The 24,693-nt window shown below is 47.1% G+C and overlaps 1 protein-coding gene across 3 annotated transcripts in view; it reads right to left on the reverse strand.

Annotated features, from left to right (window-relative positions):
- Positions 1-16,610: 16,610 nt before the first annotated feature.
- Positions 16,611-24,693, reverse strand: part of LOC134966064 (carcinoembryonic antigen-related cell adhesion molecule 8-like) — a 295,560-nt gene continuing 287,477 nt past the window's right edge. For 2 of the 3 annotated variants that reach the window (XM_063942528.1, XM_063942530.1), the window contains one exon: positions 16,611-20,065. In XM_063942528.1, coding sequence (XP_063798598.1) covers positions 19,976-20,065 — 90 coding nt within the window. In that variant the 3' untranslated portion in view covers positions 16,611-19,975. The remainder of the gene's footprint in view (positions 20,066-24,693) is intronic. The other variant, XR_010188579.1, reaches the window with a different exon arrangement.

Below are 24,693 nucleotides of genomic sequence, written 5' to 3' on the forward strand. Positions count from 1 at the left end.
CATCTTTTGGAGTCACCCATATCAGGCCAGCTGACCAATACCACGATTGTTATAAAAACCAGGTACATAGTCAAGTCTAGTTGTTCAGAGACACCAGTCCAGTCTGGGAATGATGGACTGACTGATAGATTGGTTCCTCTACAGGGGACATCTACCTCAGAGCATGAGGCTACAGATCTTACAGATGCTTTCTCTCCTATATGTGGCCTGTCTTCCATACTGACATGTCAGACTTGGGGCACTTAATGTCTGATGTGAGCAGTGTTACACCATGCAGGCTGCAAGGGAGGCTGACACTTCTGAAAGCGCTAAGTGGAAGAAGATAAGTATAAAGGAAGTGTTCTTAATGTAATATGTCTGCATGGGTATGTCACATCAAACACAATTGACATTTTGTGTCCCAAATTTAGTGTTTTTTTCCAGTGGATCTAAATCAGTATCCTCTTTAGCCATTGTCTAAGTATTGTGGGAGGATAGTGCTTCTGTCTCTATTCAGTCTACTCAGTAACTGCAGATCACTGGGAAGATGGCGTCTGCGCTATCTTCCCGGAGACTTCTCTGCTGCACATGCGCAAATCTCTGGTAATATGCCTGCTGCACCAAGTTCCCAGTGATTTTTGTCTGCAGCAGTGGCCGAAGCAGAACTCTAGGTAAGTATAATTATATAGAGGCAGAATGTACAGTGTGAGACTCCTGAACCTAGGGGCCCCGTGTACACTGCACACCATGCACCCAATATAGAGACACCAATGACATTCACCTCTGACTCAGGCCTCAGGCCCCCCTAACATTCCAGCATCCAGACAAGCAGCAGCTGAGCTTATTACACAAGCAAAGCATAGTAAAAGCTGTTTGATAATAAAAGATGGCAGCTGTCCTGCTTATGGTGAGGCCAGTAATGGATGACCCAGTCAGTGAGAACTGAGGGACAGTTGGAAGTTAGTTTTTCCTTTACACTGCTCAGCTTATGAAGAGGGAGCAGCCTACCACTTCTAATACAATAGCCCCTTGCATGATGATCGTGACCCTTCTGGTGGAAGTCCCCCTCTAGAAATCCTTTGGCCCTGGCATGTGTCCATAAAGAGAATGGTCACATTCGTTCCTAATGGTTACCACTTTTGTTCCGTAGCAACCACAGTCCTGTCAATCTCCGAGATTCTCTCGTGACAAGGAAACATAAAACAATAGAATTTTATTCAGCGGTTTCCTGGCTATAAGTGACTTGTTAGTAAAGTCAAGGTCAGTTTAGCAAAACATGGAAAACCTGCGATTCAGTCCCTATAAAGAAATTGCACTCTGGTAACTGTGAGCTAATTATTAGCACTGGACTGAAGAGTGTTGAAGGATGGTATACAATATATATCAAATCACATTTTAAAGGCTTTATAAAAATAAGAGAGACAGGCAATGGGGGAAGTGAAGGTAAGTACTTCTGGAACGGCAGGAGCTCTATGTGTTATATATATAAATACATTTGGGCAGACTCCTCACTTTATCGTCACAAAAAAATACCTTCATTGGGAGCTGAACAAACACCATTCACACAAGGTTTTAAATATAAAATACTGTAACTTTATTTCTCTTTTTTCTTTCCGACTACCTGGAAAATACAACACATTCTTAAATATTTGATTACAAAGGTTCTGTTCTCTGAGGATGATTAGACTAGTGATATGCACCGGACATTTTTCGGGTTTTGTGTTTTGGTTTTGGATTCGGTTCCGCGGCCGTGTTTTGGATTCGGACGCGTTTTGGCAAAACCTCCCTGAAAATTTTTTGTCGGATTCAGGTGTGTTTTGGATTCGGGTGTTTTTTACAAAACCCCTCAAAAACAGCTTAAATCATAGAATTTGGGGGTCATTTTGATCCCATAGTATTATTAACCTCAATAACCATAATTTCCACTAATTTTCAGTCTATTCTGAACACCTCACACCTCACAATATTATTTTTAATCCTAAAATTTGCACTGAGGTCGCTGGATGACTAAGCTAAGCGACCCAAGTGGCCGACACAAACACCTGGCCCATCTAGGAGTGGCACTGCAGTGTCAGACAGGATGGCACTTCAAAAAAATAGTCCCCAAACAGCACATGATGCAAAGAAAAAAAGAGGTGCACCAAGGTCGCTGGATGGCTAAGCTAAGCGACACAAGTGGCCGACACAAACACCTGGCCCATCTAGGAGTGGCACTGCAGTGTCAGGCAGGATGGCACTTCAAAAAAATAGTCCCCAAACAGCACATTATGCAAAGAAAAATGAAAGAAAAAAGAGGTGCAAGATGGAATTGTCCTTGGGCCCTCCCACCCACCCTTATGTTGTATAAACAGGACATGCACACTTTAACAAACCCATCATTTCAGCGACAGGGTCTGCCACACAACTGTGACTGAAATGACTGGTTGGTTTGGGCCCCCACCAAAAAAAGAAGCAATCAATCTCTCCTTGCACAAACTGGCTCTACAGAGGCAAGATGTCCACCTCCTCCTCATCGTCCGATTCCTCACCCCTTTCACTGTGTACATCCCCCTCCTCACAGATTATTAATTCGTCCCCACTGGAATCCACCATCTCAGGTCCCTGTGTACTTTCTGGAGGCAATTGCTGCTGGTGAATGTCTCCACGGAGGAATTGATTATAATTCATTTTGATGAACATCATCTTCTCCACATTTTCTGGAAGTAACCTCGTACGCCGATTGCTGACAAGGTGAGCGGCTGCACTAAACACTCTTTCGGAGTACACACTGGAGGGTGGGCAACTTAGGTAAAATAAAGCCAGTTTCTGCAAGGGCCTCCAAATTGCCTCTTTTTCCTGCCAGTATACGTACAGACTGTCTGACGTGCCTACTTGGATACGGTCACTCATATAATCCTCCACCATTCTTTCAATGGTGAGAGAATCATATGCAGTGACAGTAGACGACATGTCAATAATCGTTGGCAGGTCCTTCAGTCCGGACCAGATGTCAGCACTCGCTCCAGACTGCCCTGCATCACCGCCAGCGGGTGGGCTCGGAATTCTTAGCCTTTTCCTCGCACCCCCAGTTGCGGGAGAATGTGAAGGAGGAGCTGTTGACGGGTCACGTTCCGCTTGACTTGACAATTTTCTCACCAGCAGGTCTTTGAACCTCTGCAGACTTGTGTCTGCCGGAAAGAGAGATACAACGTAGGTTTTAAATCTAGGATCGAGCACGGTGCCCAAAATGTAGTGCTCTGATTTCAACAGATTGACCACCCGTGAATCCTGGTTAAGCAAATTAAGAGCTCCATCCACATGTCCCACATGCCTAGCGGAATCGCTCTGTTTTAGCTCCTCCTTCAATGTCTCCAGCTTCTTCTGCAAAAGCCTGATGAGGGGAATGACCTGACTCAGGCTGGCAATGTCTGAACTGACTTCACGTGTGGCAAGTTCAAAGGGTTGCAGAACCTTGCACAACGTTGAAATCATTCTCCACTGCGCTTGAGTCAGGTGCATTCCCCCTCCTTTGCCTATATCGTAGGCAGAAGTATAGGCTTGAATGGCCTTTTGCTGCTCCTCCATCCTCTGAAGCATATAGAGGGTTGAATTCCACCTCGTTACCACCTCTTGCTTCAGATGATGGCAGGGCAGGTTCAGGAGTGTTTGCTGGTGCTCCAGTCTTCGGCACGCGGTGGCTGAATGCCGAAAGTGGCCCGCAATTCTTCGGGCCACCGACAGCATCTCTTGCACGCCCCTGTCGTTTTTTTAAATAATTATGCACCACCAAATTCAATGTATGTGCAAAACATGGGACGTGCTGGAATTTGCCCAGATGTAATGCACGCAAAATATTGCTGGCGTTGTCCGATGTCACAAATCCCCAGGAGAGTCCATTTGGGGTAAGCCATTCTGCGATGATGTTCCTCAGTTTCCGTAAGAGGTTGTCAGCTGTGTGCCTCTTCTGGAAAGCGGTGATACAAAGCGTAGCCTGCCTAGGAATGAGTTGGCGTTTGCGAGATGCTGCTACTGGTGCCACCACTGCTGTTCTTGCTGCGGGAGGCAATACATCTACCCAGTGGGCTGTCACAGTCATATAGTCCTGAGTCTGCCCTGCTCCACTTGTCCACATGTCCGTGGTTAAGTGGGCATTGGGTACAACTGCATTTTTTAGGACACTGGTGACTCTTTTTCTGAGGTCTGTGTACATTTTTTGGTATCGCCTGCCTAGAGAAATGGAACCTAGATGGTATTTGGTACCGGGGACACAGTATCTCAATCAAGTCTGTAGTTGCCTGTGAATTAACGGTGGATACCGGAAACACGTTTCTCACCGCCCAGGCTGCCAAGGCCTGATTTATCCGCTTTGCAGCAGGATGACTGCTGTGATATTTCATCTTCCTCGCAAAGGACTGTTGGACAGTCAATTGCTTACTGGAAGTAGTACAAGTGGTCTTCCGACTTCCCCTCTGGGATGACGATTGACTCCCAGCAGCAACAACAGCAGCGCCAGCAGCAGTAGGCGTTACACTCAAGGATGCATCGGAGGAATCCCAGGCAGGAGAGGACTCGTCAGACTTGCCAGTGACATGGCCTGCAGGACTATTGGCTTTCCTGAGTAAGGAGGAAATTGACACTGAGGGAGTTGGTGGTGTGGTTTGCAGGAGCTTGGTTACAAGAGGAAGGGATTTAGTGGTCAGTGGACTGCTTCCTCTGTCATCCAAAGTTTTTGAACTTGTCACTGACTTATGATGAATGCGCTGCAGGTGACGTATAAGGGAGGATGTTCCGAGGTGGTTAACGTCCTTACCCCTACTTATTACAGCTTGACAAAGGCAACACACGGCTTGACACCTGTTGTCCGCATTTGTGTTAAAATAATTCCACACCGAAGAGGTGATTTTTTTTGTAATTTGACCAGGCATGTCAATGGCCATATTCATCCCACGGACAACAGGTGTCTCCCCGGGTGCCTGACTTAAACAAACCACCTCACCATCAGAATCCTCCTTGTCAATTTCCTCCTCAGCGCCAGCAACACCCATATCCTCATCCTGGTGTACTTCAACAGTGACATCTTCAATTTGACTATCAGGAACTGGACTGCGGGTGCTCATTCCAGCACTTGCAGGGGGTGTGCAAATGGTGGAGGGCGCCACCTCTTCCCGTCCAGTGTTGGGAAGGTCAGGCATCGCAGCCGACACAATTGGACTCTCCTTTGGGATTTGTGATTTAGAAGAACGCAGTTCTTTGCTGTGCTTTTGCCAGCTTAAGTCTTTTCATTTTTCTAGCGAGAGGATGAGTGCTTCCATCCTCATGTGAAGCTGAACCACTAGCCATGAACATAGGCCAGGGCCTCAGCCGTTCCTTGCCACTACGTGTCGTAAATGGCATATTGGCAAGTTTACGCTTCTCCTCAGACGCTTTTAATTTTGTTTTTTGGGTCATTTTACTGAACTTTTGTGTTTTGGCTTTTACATGCTCTCTACTATGACATTGGGTATCGGCCTTGGCAGACGACGTTGATGGCATTTCATCGTCTCGGCCATGACTAGTGGCAGCAGCTTCAGCACGAGGTGGAAATGGATCTTGATCTTTCCCTATTTTACCCTCCACATTTTTGTTCTCCATTTTTTAATGTGTAGAATTATATGCCAGTATCAATAGCAATGGCCTACTACTATATATACTGCGCACAACTGAAATGCACCACAGGTATGGATGGATAGTATACTTGACGACACAGAGGTAGGTAGAGCAGTGGCCTACTGTACCGTACTGCTATATATTATATACTGGTGGTCAGCAAACTGTGCAAAACTGAAATGCACCACAGGTATGGATGGATAGTATACTTGACGACACAGAGGTAGGTAGAGCAGTGGCCTACTGTACCGTAATGCTATATATTATATACTGGTGGTCAGCAAACTGTGCAAAACTTAAATGCACCACAGGTATGGATGGATAGTATACTTGACGACACAGAGGTACGTAGAGCAGTGGCCTACTGTACCGTACTGCTATATGTTATATACTGGTGGTCAGCAAACTGTGCAAAACTTAAATGCACCACAGGTATGGATGGATAGTATACTTGACGACACAGAGGTAGGTAGAGCAGTGGCCTACTGTACCGTACTGCTATATATTATATACTGGTGGTCAGCAAACTGTGCAAAACTGAAATGCACCACAGGTATGGATGGATAGTATACTTGACGACACAGAGGTAGGTAGAGCAGTGGCCTACTGTACCGTACTGCTATCCAGGGCCGGCGCTATCACTAGGCAGCTGTAGGCAGCCGCCTATGAGCGCCGGCCACTGGAGGGCGGCAGAACACACTGATGAGAAAATGCTGTCTCTACAAATCTGTCGCCCCCCACCTCCGTGATAGCGCCTCACATATTCACTTGAGGACTCAGGCATGTTGCCTGCACCCTTACCACACCCACACACCCCCGGGGCCAGGGCACTTTTATTTTCCCTTTGCAGCCAAATGCTGGAGTGTGCTCATACAGAAGCCGAGCAATTACCTCCCGAAGCTCTGCTGAGTTTGCTTCCTGCATGGACAGGAACAGGAAGTCACTTGGTGCACATGTGACTGTGCAATGCATTAGACTAGAGAGGAGCCTTCAGACGTGAGGAGCAGCAGCCCAGCAGGTCTATCAGAAAGCCATACCATACGGGGGAGCACAGACTGCTGCTGATGAGGGAAAGTGGTAATTTTACTGTGTGCAGGGGAGGGGGGGTTGTATATTAGTGTGTGCAGGGGAGGGGGGTTGGTATATTAATGTGTGCAGGGGGGGAGTTGTATATTAGTGTGTGCAGGGGAGGGGGGTGGTATATTAATGTGTGCAGGGGAGGGGGGGTGGTATATTAGTGTGTGCAGGGGGGGTATATTAGTGTGTGCTGGGGAGGGGGGTGGTATATTAATGTGTGCAGGGGGGGTTGTATATTAGTGTGTGCAGGGGAGGGGGGGTATATTAATGTGTGCAGGTGAGGGGGGTGGTATATTAATGTGTTAAGGGGATGGGGGGTGGTATATTAGTGTGTGCAGGGGGGTATATTACATACATGCCGACATCCTTGCTGCTCTCTCCGGGAGAGAGCAGCCAGGTCGGCTCAGCAGGGGGGCGGGGTTATGACACGGATAGGGGGCGGGGTGGAGGCAAAACGGGGGGCGGAGGCGGAACAGGGGAGGGGTTATCGCGACACTTCATTTAAGCCACGCCCCCTGCTATGTAATGCCGCAATTACCAGCATTATACAGCAGGGGGCGTTGCTATGATGATGCGATTCAGCAAGAATCGCGTCATCGACTGCCCAAACCGCCCACTTTACTCACTAAGTGGGCGGCCGTGCAGGGGGGCCCCTGAAAAATCGGGAGACTTGCCTGCTCTTTCGGGGGGGGGCGGGAGGGTCACCCGATTTTCGGGAGCCTCCCGCCCATTCCGGGAGAGTAGGCAAGTATGGTATATTAGTGTGTGCAGGGTAGGGGGTGGTGGTATATTAATGTGTGCAGGGGAGGGGGGGTGGCATATTAATGTGTGCAGGGGAGGGTGGGTGGTATATTAGTGTGTGCAGGGGGGTATATTAGTGTGTACAGGGGAGGGGGGGTGGTATATTAATGTGTGCAGGGGAGGGGGGGTGGCATATTAATGTGTGCAGGGGAGGGTGGGTGGTATATTAGTGTGTGCAGGGGGGTATATTAGTGTGTACAGGGGAGGGGGAGTGGTATATTAATGTGTGCAGGGGAGGGGGGTGGTAGTATATTAATGTGTGCAGGGGAGGGGGGGGGTATATTAGTGTGTGCAGCGGAGGGGGGTATATTAATGTGTGCAGGGGAGGGAGGGTGGTATATTAGTGTGCAGCGGAGGGGGGTATATTAGTGTGTGCAGGGGAGGGGGGTATATTAATGTGTGCAGGGGAGGGGGGGTATATTAATGTGTGCAGGGGAGGGGGGGTGGTATATTAATGTGTGCAGGAGAGGGGTGGTGGTATATTAATGTGTGCAGGGGAGGGGGGGTGGTATATTAATGTATGCAGGGGAGGGGGGGTGGTATATTAATGTATGCAGGGGAGGGGTGGTGTTATATTAATGTGTGCAGGGGAGGGGGGGGTATATTAAAAATTTGTATGGGGGAGTGGCATATTAATGTGTTTTTGTTTTTTAATTAATGCAGTTTCCCACTGCCTATCACCCACTGCCTCTCCCCGCCCGTCACCTCTCTCCTGAGACCCTCTCCCTATCACTCACTGACTCTTATACCGCTTTCAGACCAACAGCGCGGGTCGCAGCCGGGAGCCTGACACGGGTGCTACCCGGCTGCGCCCTGCGTCAGCTCCCTTTCCCACTGCACTCACCAACCCGGCATATTGCCAGTGACGCGGCGGGGGTGGCACTTGGATATCACATGATCTCCAAGCGCCGCCCGCACATTCACTGTACACTGCAAAGTTTGCCGAGTTGAACACGTGTTCAACCCTGCAAACCACCCGAGTTGGAATACTGGGTCACTCGACCCGGATTATTCCAACTCGAACCTTTTACACCAGCCAGCAACACGGGTTATGCACCTTCATGTGCAATAATCCGTGTTATATGCTGGCGGTGTAAAAGGGGTATTACCCTTACTCCGTCACCTTTCTTCTGTTACACTCTTCCTGTTGGCAACTGATTCTCACCATTTCCCCATCACCTCTCTCGCTTGTTACCCAGTGACTCTCACCCTCTCAATGTCACCCTCTGTTTTCACCCTCTGCTTGTCACCTTCCTCCACCCACTGGTCACTGCCTCTCCCTAGCTTCACTCTCTGCCCTTCTCCCACTGCCTCTCCCTGCCTCTCCCTGCCGTTACCCTTTTCCCGTCCGCTCTCTCTCCTGTCACCCTCTCCCTGTCACCTACTGACTTTCCTGTCACCCACCGTCTCTAACACTCACCCGATCACCCTCTCTCTCTTTTCACATTTCTGTGGGGTCTATTCATGAAGCAGTGAAAAGTGTGGAGAAGTAAGTCAGTGAAGAAGTTGCCCATGGCAACCAATCAGCTTATATAATTTTATAGAATACACTTTATAAATGTTACCTCAACACTGATTGGTTGCCATAGGCAACTTCTCCATTGTTTACACTGCATCATGAATAGTCCCCTATGAAACATAGTAAAGAGTCATGTCATGCAGACATACAGCTGTGTCCATCCCCAGCTTAAAGGCTAATTGTGGCAAATGCAACTTGTTTTCTGCAATAAGCGTGCCTGCGGGTGTCCATGAATGCGCTATCATTAGGATCGCATGGTGGCCCTCATTCCGAGTTGTTCGCTCGCTAGCTGCTTTTAGCAGCTTTACACACGCTAAGCCGCCGCCCTCTGGGAGTGTATCTTAGCATAGCAGAATTGCGAACGAAAGATTAGCAGATTTGCGAATAGAAATTTCTTAGCAGTTTCTGAGTAGCTCGAGACTTACTCCTACACTGCGATCAGTTCAGTCAGTTTCGTTCCTGGTTTGACGTCACAAACACACCCAGCGTTCGCCCAGACACTCCCCCGTTTCTTCAGACACTCCCGCGTTTTTCCCAGAAACGCCAGCGTTTTTCCGCACACTCCCATAAAACGGCCAGTTTCCGCCCAGAAACACCCACTTCCTGTCAATCACACTCCGATCACCAGAACGATGAAAAATCTTCGTTAGGCTGTGAGTAAAATACCAAACTTTTGTGCTAATTTACTTGGCGCACTGCGAACATTACGCATGCGCAGTTTGCGACTAATCGCTCCGTTGCGAAAAAATCTAACGAGCGAACAACTCGGAATCACCCCCGGTGTGTACACTCCTGCGAATGGGACGCAGCTTGCCGTGGCTAGTCATCAGCGCAATGTGGCTGCTTGCTGGTAGGATGAGAGTGGCCACATCTGTATTTGTAGGAGGGCACAAAATGTATAGTTTGCAGGAGGGCGCTGATCACCTTAGCACCGGCCCTGCCTGCAACCCCTGCATGATGCCCGCACCCGTGCCCTGCAAATTGTGGACTCGGGCATGATGCCCACACCCCTTCTCCCCCGCAATTGTGGACTCTGTAATGATGCCCGCACACCGACTACTATATAACATGATGTATATTATATCTATATCCTAAGGAAACCCTTCCACACAAATCCTGCGTTTGCCCCTGGATGCCCACACAACCCATCCCCCCCACGAATTGCGGACACTCGGGGATGATGCCCACACCCCTCCACGAATTGCAGGCTCAGGCATGATGCCTGCATCCCCCCATGATTGTGGAGACGGGCATGATACCCGCACAACATACACACACCCCCTGCACGAATTGCGGACTCGGGCATGATGCCTGCACCCCCCCACGATTGCGGACCCGGGCGTGATTCTCTCTCCCCCCCCCCCGCGAATTGCGTTCTCGGGCATGATGTCCGATCGTCACTAATCCTCCGCCCCCTGATTGCAGACTCCAGCTTGTTGCCAGCAACACCCTCACGATTGCAGAGTCGGGGGCATGTAGCACACACCACCAAATCCGCCCCCCACACCCCGGCGCGACTGCAGATTCTGGGATGTTTCAGTCTCCCCCCTCCCCTGGATGGCAGACTCAGGTACCCCTCCCTCGCGATTGCAGACTCCCACATGTTACCCGCAAACACCCCCCCTCCCCACACGGCTTAGAATCAGGAATGTTGCTCACAACCCTCCCTTCTATTGCAGACTCGGTGATGTTTCCTTTTCCTTCCCTCGCGATTGCAAACTCCCGCTTGTTGCCCGCACCCCCCTCCGAACATACTGCGATTGTAGAATTGGGCATGTTGCCCGCATAACACAAATCCCCCCCCCATTGCAGACTCCGTTATGTCCCCCCCCCTCGTGATTGCAAATTCCCGCCTGTTGCCTGCAGCCCCCGCCCAAGCGATTGCAGAATCGGGCATAGTATCCGCACCTCGCCCATTCGCAGACTCTGGCATGTTGTCCGCATCCCCCCCCCCCCCCACCACACACACACACACACCTTGCAATTTCAGTCTCAGGCGTATTTTTGACTACCACCCCTTCAGCGATTGCAGACTCCCGCATGTTGCCCGCTAGCCCCCACCCCAACAATTGCAGACTCCTGCATGTACGGCATCCACCACGTACCACTATGTAAGCATGCAGGGGGGGGGGGGGGGGGGGAGAACAGGCTAAAGTTTTGCCTAGGGTGTTAAGAAACCTTGCACCGGCCCTGCTGCTATATATTATATACTGGTGGTCAGCAAACTGTGCAAAACTGAAATGCACCACAGGTATGGATGGATAGTATACTTGACGACACAGAGGTAGGTAGAGCAGTGGCCTTCTGTACCATACTCCTATATATTATATACTGGTATTCAGCAAAATGATGCACTGTACTCCTACTATATACTACAATGCAGCACAGATATGGAGCGTTTTTCAGGCAGAGAACGTATAATACTGGTGGTCACTGGTCAGCAAAACTCTGCACTGTACTCCTCCTATATAATACTGCTGGTCCCCAGTCCCCACAATAAAGCAGTGTGAGCACAGATATATGCAGCACACTGAGCACAGATATGGAGCGTTTTTCAGGCAGAGAACGTATAATACTGGTGGTCACTGGTCAGCAAAACTCTGCACTGTACTCCTCCTATAATACTGCTGGTCCCCAGAATAAAGATATTTGCAGCCCCCTGAAAGTTCTGAAACAAAGTGAGAGGACGCCAGCCACGTCCTCTCACTATCATTTCCAATGCACGAGTGAAAAATGGCGGCGACGCGCGGCTCCTTATATAGAATCCGAATCTCGCGAGAACCTGACAGCGGGATGATGACGTTCGGGCACGCTCGGGTTAACCGAGCCATACGGGAGAATCTGAGTATGCCTCGGACCCGTGTAAAATGGGTGAAGTTCGGGGGGGTTCGGATTCCGAGGAACCGAACCCGCTCATCTCTAGTTTTTACCATTAAAGAGATTTTAGAGTGAAATAATTGTAAAAACTATGCTGCAGTTAGAACTATACTACTTACACTATCTGTGGTAGACATGGAGGCGGGACTACCTTTGGTGCTGCAGGTGCATTGCATCGGGGCCTGTGAGGACTAAGGGTCCCCCTGCTGCCCAGACCAATAATGAGTCATCACCCCGGAGACCATTTTCAGCAATGTTGGATGAATGGCCCTGTGCAGAGAGCAGGATGGGCCCCACTGCCTGAGAGACCTGCCCCTTACCTTAGAGAGGTAGGGCTGACCTTGTGTGTGCCGGACTGATAGAGGAGCCCTGCCACCTATCAGCACAGTTGATCACAGCCACATACTACATCTAATTAATAGACAGCTGTACATTATTTCTGTTTCAGTGCTGTCTTTGAATTAATGACAGCTCACAACCGGTGTTATTGGCACTGTCAGAGTCTGCCTGACCGAGTGCCAAACTGAGGAAAGCACAAGGGTTGGGGGGCCCTGTCACAGGCAATGTAAAGGCCACTGTGTTCCTGCCCCCACCAAGGTACATGCATCCTGTTTCCTGTACCGCACAAGACATTGTGCTTGTACCTGTCACCTACTGCCTCTCCATGTCACCCAATACCTCCCCTATCACCTTCTGCCTCCCCGTGCCTCTCCCTGTCACCCACTGCTATGTGGCATATTACGAACTTGGGTTGTGGTGGAGGAAGGGTAGGCCCCAAATTATATTTTTGTACCTGGGCCAGCCACTCATATGTTCCGCCACTGGGTAGACAGATCATATATGCTCAATAAACAATTGTCCTCACGTCAGTTACCAGCAATTACCTGTCGTGGGAAGCTGCTGAACTAAGCAGGAGGATGGGGCAGCTAGCTGGCTGAACCCAGGGTTCTTTAGACTATGCCTCTGAGATGTCTGGCACTGATGAAAGCAAAAGAAAGAAAAATGTGCCCCCAAACTGTGCCAAAGCATGCAATAATCTGAGCACTAAAAAATAGAGTGGTATGGAGGAAGCTGTTTTTGGAGCAACAAGGAGAAAACTGTGTCCAGGTGACACAAGGTTATGTGGTCATCCAGCTAATTATGTAGTTTAGCACTCAGAAAGTGTCTTTGAATCAATGGGGGTCATTCCGAGTTGTTCGCTCGCAAGCCGTTTTTAGCAGCTTTGCACACGCTAAGCCTACGCCTACTGGGAGTGAATCTTAGCTTCTTAAAATTGCGAACGAAAGATTCGCAATATTGCTAAAAGACATCTCTGTGCAGTTTCTGAGTAGCTCCAGACTTACTCGGCATCTGCGATCAGTTCAGAGCTTGTCGTTCCTGGTTTGACGTCACAAACACACCCAGCGTTCGCCCAGACACTCCTCCGTTTCTCCAGCCACTCCCGCGTTTTTCCCAGAAACGGTAGCGTTTTTTCCCACACGCCCATAAAACGGCCTGTTTCCGCCCAGAAACACCCACTTCCTGTCAATCAAATTACGATCGCCTGAACGAAGAAAAAGCCGTGAGTAAAATACCTAACTTCATAGCAAATTTACTTGGCGCAGTCGCAGTGCGAACATTGCGCATGCGCACTAAGCGGAAAATCGCTGCGATGCAATGAAATTTACCGAGCGAACAACTCGGAATGACCCCCAATGGCAATGTCCACAGCATAATGGGGGGGGGGTGGTAATTCCAAGTTGATCGCAGCAGGAATTCTGTTAGCAGTTGGGCAAAACCATGTGCACTGCAGGGGAGGCAGATTTAACATGTGCAGAGAGAGTTAGATTTGGGTGTGGTGAGTTCAATCTGCAATCTAAATTGCAGTGTACAAATAAAGCAGCCAGTATGTACCCTGCACAGAAACAAAATAACCCACCCAAATCTAACTCTCTCTGCAAATGTAATATCTGCCCCCCCCCCCCCCCGCCAGTGCACATGGTTTTGCCCAAATGCTAACAAAAATCCTGCTGCGATCAACTTGGAATTACCCCCATTATGTCTACTCCACTATTAAATACACCCCAGGGCTTCAGAATTGGCAGAGTAATTGGACATCATGGGTTATACATTGGGTGATATTAACTGCCATGCTAATTTGGACATTTGGACTAGAAGTCTACCCTTAATAACACTTCCATCATGTGTAAAGTGACTGTTGACCTAGCCACTTCTAGCAGCACAGCAGCCAGAGACTATTTCACTTGTTTAAGCTCCTTTGCTTTTCTTGATACATCCCCTGTATGGAGGTGGCTGGCCACATTGAGACAGCAAGGTATCTAAGGGGGTAATTCAGACCTTATTGCTACGGTGCGATTTTTGCTTCCCTGTGATCAGGTAGTCGCCGCCTACAGGGGGAGGGTATTAGCTGTGTGCAGGTGTGCGATCGCATTTGTTGCAGAACTGCAGAAAGTTTGTGTAGTTTCTGCTCAGCCCAGGACTTACTTAGCCGCTGCGATGATCGGGCCCGGAGCGGACGTCATACTCCTTCCCTCTAAATGCCTGATCCCTCCTGCGTTTTTCCGGACACTCCTTAAAAATGGGCAGTTGCCAGTCACAAACGCCCTCTTCCTGTCAATCTAGCGATCGCCGTAGCGTTCAGATTTTTCGCACCATCCCGTCGCTGACCAGCGCTCCCCATCGCGCCTGTGCATTGCGGTGCATACGCAATTCAGACCTGATCGCAGCCTTTTTCTTCATGCAACATTGCTGCAGTTGTGCAAAACAACCCCTCTATAGTGCTCTACTAGTGAATAGGTGTTTGGCATCTAAAGAGACGCTGCCTTTTCAATCTAATAATCTTTTTTAATAATATATTTTTTGGAATGTTCGGCTGCAGCTCTATAGTATCTAAAAGATTTACTTCATGGCTTGTCACTTACCCCCGCACTGCAAAACAATAGATGAGCAAATTTGCAGTGACATTAGCGTACATGATCAAGCTTTTTATTAGCGCCAGAGGCACAAATTGTATCATCTCCTTAGAGGTGTCATTAGCTGTTAATTTTCCACTTATTGTAACTTATTGTAAAAATCTGTGTTTGCACTAAGAAGCTGTGCCATGAACTCTGCAATTGCTCATTGGTTGCTGGAATCTGTGTTTGTGCAAAGGAGCTGTGCCCAGTGTCAGACTGGGGCATGTAGGGCCAACCGGGGGAAAGCAGTGGTAGGGGCCCATATTTAGGGGTGTGGCCAGTCCACAGAGAAGGTGTGGCCTGCTTTCTCATTGGTCTGACTAACCATTAGAGAGTGCAACGTCTGGGCCCCTTCATAAATATATACAGTAAATTCAGCTGCTTCATGCATGATAATGTACCAGATTAATAACAGAAATGCACTGTAGAAAATACACTATAGTCCAGTATAAGGTGACATATGTATAATTTATAATTCAAGTGCACAGTATGGAACCTGATTCTTAGAGCAGGAGGTGGGCCCCCTGGCAATGGGGCCCACCGGTGGTTTCCCCTATACCCCTATGGGCCAGTCCAAGCCTGGCTGTGCCATGGCCTTTACAATTGCACTTTGGTTGCTGGAATCTGTGTTCGTGCAAAGGAGCTGTGCCATGGCCTCTGCGATTGCTCTTTGGTTGCTGAAATCTGTGTTTATGAAAAGGAGCTGTTCTATGGACTCTGCGATTGCTCTTTGGTTACTGAAATCTGTGTTTATGAAAAGGAGCTGTGCCATGGCCTCTGCGATTGCTCTTTGGTTGCTGAAATCTGTGTTTATGAAAAGGAGCTGTGCTATGGATTCTGAGACTGCTCTTTGGTAGCTGGATCCTATTGCTTTGTAAATGATGACCATAAAAATGACCTACTATACATTATCTTGTGTGCAAGGATTTTGTGAAGACATAAAGGACATTTTAACCACATGGGGGTGAAAATAAACAGAGAAATATTACCAATACACTTTAGAAAACATAAAAGAACACCTTTTGTTGATCATTACACTTTAATATTACAAAATACTGACAGACAACTTCAAATATAGCACTTAGCTTGTTATTAGGGGTTGGAAAAATAACTTGAACACATGTCTGCAATACAGGGCTATTGTCACACTACGCTGCCTCCTGTGTCGTTCTTAAATCCCCTTCTTATATTTAATTTTGGTGTTTGAGTCTAGTTTCTAGTTTCACTGTGTAGTGAAACAGTGAAAGCAAAGAAATGTAAATGAAACTCAAATGTTCATAAAACCAGAAAATACAAGTAGTTTGTTTTTCCTTTATGGAAATGAAACCTATAAATAATTATAATATGTATTTTGAGGAGTTTTATAGGTATGTACCATTTTATCATGTTCTAAATGACTCATACTGTAACAGATAAATATTAATACTCTCTGCAAATCATCTCATATTCAGATAGATGAAATAGCCGATAAATTGATTTACTTGACCCATATTATCATGATCATTATATTGATAGTGACCATTATTATCATCACACTCTGCTGTCTTCTGTATCACTCCCATTTTACACCTCATTGGTGTTTCTCATTCTGACTCCTGGTTCACCATGTAATAAAACAGTGAAATAAGACCTATTTCAATAAAACCCAAATATGCACATAACCAGGATGTACCAGAAATGAATGCACATGTGCAGGGCTGTTTCTAGCCAATTTGGCTCCCAGTGCGAGATCTAAAAATGCGCCCCCCCCATGACATAAAAAAATGTGCCCCCCCCCCCCCCCACACACACACCTAGATAAAAAAAAACTTGCGCACGCACCCGGTAAGGGGGGCGTGGCCTCATCTAAATGGGTGTGGCCTCATTTAAATGGGCATGGCCTCGTCTGAAAAGACTACCTCACAATCCAGTTTTTGACCCTGCTCCAACAGATCACGACCACCACAGAAAAAAAAAAATCTACCATATTAAGCCCAACACAGTAATGCCCCCTGCACCATATTATGCCACACACCACAATGCCCTTGATACATTAAATCCCCACACTACGGCAGGCAAGAGTCCCCATTTCACACATTACGGCAGGTGTCCCCATTTTACACATTGAGAGAGAGAGATAGAGAATACTTACAGAGGCGATTACCGCTCTTCGGCCCGCCTCACCAGTCGCTCCTCGCGCCGGCCTTTCCCTCTTCCTAACTTGGATCCCCCTCTGTACTCTGCTCGGGGGGGAGTTTCGCGGAGTGACGGGACTGCGTCGTGACGTAACGACGCAACTGCGTCATTCCGTGAAACTCCGCCCCCCCGAGCGGGTTACTCGGGGAGAAATAGGAGGGGGAAGCAGGGAGCCACAGTTAGTGAGCGGCGGGCGCCCAGTGCGGTTGCACTGCTCGCCTGCCCCAAGAAACGGCCCTGCACATGTGATGCCTTTTAATAGCTACAGTACTTGTCCCATCTTATCAACTGCAGGTTTAAATAAATGACTTCGCAGCAATCAATTTCTTGTAAGAACTGACTTCTAGTTATAATTCACAAAACATATTGGTTAGTTTCTTTTTTTTTTCTTGAGTCTGCTTTCATCAAAATTTAGCATTGAGAAAAAAGTATTGCCAATATAAAAGTATACAAAAAAAAGTAGAGACGTGTAACAGTGCAATAAAAGAGCAAAGCAAAGAAAAGCGACAAATCTTGTGTAATGATGGAATACATAATAGTCTAGACACTGGGGGGGGGGGGGTAAATTTACTAAAGCTTCTAGGACAGAGAATTGGTGAGATCAGATGCTGTCTATCATTTTCTAAAAGGCAATAGCAAAATGAAAAACAGCATCTAATTGTTTGCTATGGGCAACATCACCAATTCACTGTTTTAGAAGCTTTAGTAAATTTACTCCTGTGACTCTCTTTGTCTTGCCCCAATCAGTGGGATTAGTAAAGGTTGATGAAACTGGAGTTGAAATCACTCTGACTTTGGTGTTGATAAAACGATGAGGATAATGTGATATGCGTGGAGAATGCGTGTCTACAAGCACGGATGGCATGGATGAGCCACTTTTGTTCTTTAGAAGCTATAGATACTGTATGAGTTTTCGGTGCTATCTGTAGCTGAAATATTCTGTCAAAAATAACGGTATCCAAAATAGAAAAATTCAAAAAGTCTAAATAAGAAAACAATGTGTAAACAAAAATACAGTTAGAAAACAAATGAATGTACTCTATATATGTGTGTGTGTGTGTGTGTGTGTGTGTGTGTGTGCTCTCAGTTATTTCACAAACTATTTGCAATTTGAGTGAAATTCAATGGCTTCTCTTTTCTCTTGGTCTATTCCTACGACTTCATACACCAGGCCTCAATATGCCATATGGAGCGAGATGCGCGACTAGCAAAGGTCCAGGCATAGTGCCAAGATGTTGATCATGTTTAATGATGACAGCTTGCTAAAATGAACATTTGTTACTGCTATGCAAGACTGGTGAGTGCACCCCCTTAGTGAATTATATATGCACACGCATGTACATATCTATCTCTCTATCTATCTATCTATCTATCTATCTATCTATCTATCTATCTATCTATCTATCTATCTACGTATCTACTTTTCCCTATAGTATATCTATATATCTATAAAAAAGTAAGCTCTGAAGTTATGTAAATCCCTTATTCCATTGCAAAAGTGGGCAAGTTGTGCAAACAATTGTAAGCCAGACAAGAATAACTAGCTTATTGTGTAATGTCTTTGATAACCAGCATATGTAACTAGAGCAGTTTGTACTGCAATTGTGGTAAATACTATAATACATATACTACGTTTGTGTTAATGCAATTGGTTTAAATACCCAGGAAGGTCTGTAAAACTTCTTTGCTTCAGGTAAGATTCTGCAATGACGCTTTCACTTGAAATGGTCAGAGGAGAATTTCTTTTAACTGATCAAAAGTTTTACTTGATGTGACCCGTTTGCACATTACACCACTATTAAAGTTCAATAGAATTTAAAAATAAATTCTAGTTTTATAAATATAACTCCTCCCCCCACCCCACAAACAGTTCAGCATTTTGTTAATCTAAGATTACAACATTTCCAATGTTGTCACCTTTTCCAGGTAAAGGTTGCTGCCATTCCTTACCTGGACACTAGAGGGCACTGTTGCTATGGTTTATTCTTATATGAGAATTTACAGGTTAAAATATGTGGTGTTGATAAGACAAAAATTGAATGCATCGCTGAGTGTGTAGGCCCCTTAGGAGTATGGACATGCAAGCTAAGCATGCCGTCTGTGAGCTGATCACATATTTAGGATAAATGTAACGTCTGACCTCTGTTCTATAGGCGCATTATGTATGAATACACAAACTGGGTCTACACTTGTCATTCAAGTCCTAATTTTCACATTGATAATATTGTTAATATCACAATTCAGATGTGAGATGCCCTTAAGCATAGTGCAAGTCCAAATATAGGCAGACACATTTAACTTTCAGCCGTGCATATTTCAGAAGGCAAATACATCACTCCAGTTTTTAGTTGTTTTTGCACCAAAGAGGTGCACAGGAAAAAAAGCGAAGCTTGTATATACTGTAATAGATGGTAATATGCAGCCAGACATGAGTGTAATTCAGACCATTTCCTACTGTATATAAAGCTGCACAGTACACACACTTTCCAGTAAAGATACAGTGATAGTTGTTGACAGAATATGGGCTGTATTTTCATGGTAGTCCCCTCTATTTTGCACTCAAGTGTTTAAAACCTATCATAGGAAAAGCTCAAACTACAAGTAAAACAATAGGCAGCAACAGAAACGGACACGCGCACATTATCCAGCAACTGTTCACATTCTGCATCAGCTAGTGGCAACCTGAGTTTAGTTTGACGTAAGTTATATGTTACCAGTCTTCCAGGCATCTCAGTGGCCGCTTCTTGCTGAGAAATACATTGTGTGATGCTGGCCAGTAATAGACAGCTCCTGTCCTGTTAGCACAGACTGAGCTTACTTCCTGAGAGTACCAAAATTACCATTTCACACTTCCGACAAAGATTCAAGAGGAAGATTGCTCCCCGGATCCTGCTGCCAGTTTGTAGAGACTTGTGAGAAACTTAAACATTGCAACTTGTAACATTATTTCCCAGTCAGGCAGCAGAGTTCAGTGTAATTTTAATTCTGAGTAAACCGTGTTCTCAGGGGCTGGAGTCCCCTGGGCGCCTCTATTTGCGTACACCGACTCAGGTGGTTGCTAAAGGAAAATATAAGATAAAGGTTATAAAAACAGGAAGTGGGATCCCCAGATTATTGACTGTCTAGATATAGCAACAGCTGTATTTACCACAAGGTCAAACTAGGCATCTGCCTAACAATAGCATTGTTCAGGGTCATCATACAAATAATGGAATTTCTGTACAAAAAAAAGCTAAATATCCAATGTGGCTTTATGGCTGAAGAACAACATTTTATCTTACTAGGGTCTTTGCAGCATGAAGGGTCAACTGCTTAGCGGACATGCGTGGCAGCCAATTTCACAATGGTTTTCCTACTTTGCATGCATGAAACACCAGGAAAATGATGCAGCGAGCATTTTCACAGTGTTTGTGCAAGCACAGTAGGAAAATGTTGATAGCGCTCCTTCTGCCGATGTTGGGTGCCGGAGGGGTAAGTACCCAGGGGCCCAAGTGCACATCACACCCTGCGCCTATTATAGATACGTCACTGCATCTTCATATAAACAGGGGAGTATGAATCAGGGGCATAAGTTCAAACAAGTTGCCCGGCAGCAAGCTGGAGTTTGGTGCCCCCCTTCCCCCTATATATGACACACATGGCTATGCTGTGTGACAACAGCCTCTGGGTCAGGGTCAAACTCACAAGATTCAACTGTTTGCAGCATGCAGAATCAATGCAACGTTGCTTGCTGCAGCACTTGCTGATCGGTACCAGGTGGGTGCCGTCCTGTCCCCTATTGCAGGTGTTAGCAGGGCTCCTGGGATAGAGCCAATCAACTATGTAGCAGAAGCAAGTGCGCCGCGGAGCTCTGTTGGAATAGCAGCGGTCACACTAGGATCACGCTATGAACCACACAGGTGCTGCTGTACATGCAGGTGCCTATTCAAGGCTTGGAGGCCGGAGGCAAGCGTCTCCATTGCCTGTGGGAGTTACGCCCCTGTGCAGGGCCAGCAACAGGGGGGGGTCAAAGGGGACACCTGTACAGGACCCCAAGGATATGCCGCTTAGTGCCGGACTGGGATGTGAGCCGTCTTGTCAAAATAGAGTAGCGAGCTATAGGCGGTGTTGGTGCATCCTCTGAGTGACAGGAGCATCTCACACATACTGTCTGTGCAGCGCTCTTCCGGGTCCATCTCTGTTACAGGCAGTTACGGGACATGGCAGCAGCTCCCCTGACCAGGGTTCCCGTGCCATGTGCCTGTCTCTTCTTTCTGGGGTCTGCTTGTGTTCAGGTCTAGATACTGGGGAGTGCACAGCAGTTGAGTCTCTTCCCGGGGTAAGAGTGGCTCATTGAGGGGATACAGGGCTTTGGGATGGGGTGGGGGAGTTGGGAATGCAGCATGGAGTTACTGTGGTGATACAGACTGTGGGGTGTGTGGGAGAAAGGAGAGAGGGAGGCACAGACTGTGGTGTGTAGGGGGGAAGGAAAGAGATTTACATATTTATATGTGTATAAATAAATTGTTAAATATACATATGTATTTATTTCTATATTTATTAACAGTTTTTTTTATATAGTGCAACAAATTCCATTGCGTATATATATATATATATATATATATATCTAATCTGAGGGGGCCCCAAGATTTCTGTTGCCGGCCCTGCCCCTGAGTAACTGTAAAACCCGGTGTCCTATACACTTACGGATCAATTCTATTAGCTGTGATGATTTTACGGATGCAAATCATCGCGGAAGTGGCTGCACTTTACGGCGGCTGGCCCAAATTCACACAAAAGTGCTCACTTCCCCATAGGGCTCCGAACAATTCGGTGCAAATTCAGCTTGAAACCAGCCCGCAAAAGGTGCCGTCATCAGCGATAAAACGCCACAGCAACAGCACATTGTCTCTTCACAGATTGGGGGTAATTCTGAGTTGATCGCAGCAGGATTTTTGTTAGCAGTTAGGCAAAACCATGTGCACTGCAGGGGGGGGCAGATATAACATGTGCAGAGAGAGATAGATTTGGGTGTGGTGAGTTCAATCTGCAATCTAAATTGCAGTGTAAAAGTAAAGCAGCCAGTATTTACCCTGCACAGAAACAAAATAACTCACCAAATCTAACTCTCTCTGCACATGTTATATCTGCCTCCCCTGCAGTGCACATGGTTTTGCCCAACTGCTAAAAAATTTCCTGCTGCGATCAACTTGGAATTACCCCCATAATTGGATCAGCTCCTTAATGTTACTGGTGCTTTCAATTTTCAGCTGAAGCCCGATGAAAAGCAGTACAGTAGCTCATAAATATAGCCCATGGACGTGAAATACCTCGGGAACTGACAGGCGTTACATTTTACGACCAGTATTTCTGTTCCATAGAGGTACACAGGAAAAACAGCAAAGATTACTGCAAATGACGATAATGTGCAGCTGGACATCTGGCTGCACAAGCTGCAGGACTGAATTCCCCCTTAACTGTGCAATAGAGACCACAGGGGGTCTACTGTGCAAATATAATCCTTATCCTATCTAGAAGAATGTACTAGAAGTGTGTAACCAAGGCCGGCACTAGCGGTGATGTCTGACAGGGTGCAGGTCCCTGAGGGGAGCACCGTCACTGCCCCACTGCACCTGTATGTGGCTTGCAGGGTGCCCGGAACAGCACAACAATGGCCAGTAGAGCTACTGTAGAGCTACCCAGGGGACGCTCCAGGCAGGCACCCAGTTATGGTGCTGGGTGTGACCCTTACTTGTACTACACCTCCTGCAATCTTCTCTGGGAGCCCCCTGAGCACACTGACCCTATGGACTGGATGTAATGAAGTCAGAGTTGACCGGAGGTGTGGATGCCCTGCCGAACTCAGCCTTTTTTTCAAGCGCAATCATGAACAAGGAAAAACCATGCCTTGTAGATGATTGCGGCTTTTTTTTTAAAAAAAGCCCAGGTTCGGGCAGGAACCTGCACCTCTGGCCAACTCGGACTTCGCTACATCCGGCCCTATGAGTCTATGTCCATTTCCCACACCACCTCCAATCACAACAAAAATGCTTTGATCCCTTTTCAGGGCTAATATACAACAAAGGGGGACAGCCAGTGCTTGACTGGCCTGCACTGCAGGAAAACTAAGCACTATGAGGGACATGTACTAAGCAGTGATAAAAGTGGAGAAGTGAGCCAGTGGAGAAGTTGCCCATGGCAACAAATCAGCTGCTCTGTATAGTTTTATAGTATGCAAATTAATAGGATTTTAATACCTACCGGTAAATCCTTTTCTCTTAGTCCGTAGAGGATGCTGGGGACTCCGTAAGGACCATGGGGTATAGACGGGATCCGCAGGAGACATGGGCACACTACAAGACTTTGAATGGGTGTGAACTGACTCCTCCCTCTATGTCCCTCCTCCAGACCTCAGTTAGAAACTGTGCCCAGGGAGACGGACATTTCGAGGAAAGAATTTATTGTTTAAACACGGTGAGTGTCATACCAGCTCACACCACGAACATACCGCAGAACGTGGCATTCAATAGAATACCAGCCAACGGCATGAAAAATACACAGCCATATTCTGAGAGAATATGTAACACAACCAGTGTGTCAACACAACCAATAATAAGACACCGCACGCCATGGCATGAACAACGTCAGCAACAGCCTGACTAAAAAGAAACATCACAAGAGTGTAACCATAATCAAAAACTGCAGATACAGTACGCACTGGGACGGGCGCCCAGCATCCTCTACGGACTAAGAGAAAAGGATTTACCGGTAGGTATTAAAATCCTATTTTCTCATACGTCCTAGCGGATGCTGGGGACTCCATAAGGACCATGGGGTGTATACCAAAGCTCCAGACCGGGCGGGAGAGTGCGGACGACTCTGCAGCACCGACTAAGCAAACCTGAGGTCCCCATCAGCTAGGGTATCAAACGTGTAGATCTTAGGAAAAGTGTTTGAACCCGACCAAGTAGCCGCTCAGCAAAGCTGAACTGCCGAGACACCTCGGCATCCGCCCAAGAATAACAGCAATCCAGCCGTAGAAGGGGCATGCCGAATCGTATCACAGATCCAGCCTGTAACAGACCGCATAGACGGAGGCGCCCCAATCATGCTGGGAGCATACCGGATAAACAGAACCTCTGTTTCCCCCAATCTGAGCCAAATTGGCGACAGAAACATTCAAAGCCCCGACTACATCGAGAGACTTTGAATCAGCCAATGCATAAGTAACCACAGGCATCAAAATCGGCTGGTTTCTGCGAAACACAGAAACTACTCTAGGCAGAACTATTATCAGAGTTCTCAACGCTCTATCCACATGGAAGAACCAACAGGGGCTCTTGTGAGACAAAGCCGCCACCTCCGACACCCGCTTTGTGGACGCCAAAGTCAATAGCATGTCCACTCTTCAAGAGAGAAATTTTAACACAACCTTTCCCAAAGGTTCCAAACAGTGCGACACAAGCAACGCAACACCACGCCAAGGTCCCACGGTGCCAATGGTGGCACAAATGGCGGTTGGATGTGCAGTACTCCTTTCACTAAAGACTGAACTTCCGGAAAGGTGGCCAATTCCCTTTACTTTTTTTTTTAAAGAAAATTTATAAGGCCAAAACTGCACTGAAATGAAGCCTAACTTTAGGCCTGCATCCACACCTGCTTGCAAAGCAGGGATAAGAACGACCCAGCTGAAAGTCTTCCGTAGGA

Source organism: Pseudophryne corroboree, chromosome 10 (assembly GCF_028390025.1).
Source record: "Pseudophryne corroboree isolate aPseCor3 chromosome 10, aPseCor3.hap2, whole genome shotgun sequence".
Taxonomy (NCBI): Eukaryota; Metazoa; Chordata; class Amphibia; order Anura; family Myobatrachidae; genus Pseudophryne; species Pseudophryne corroboree.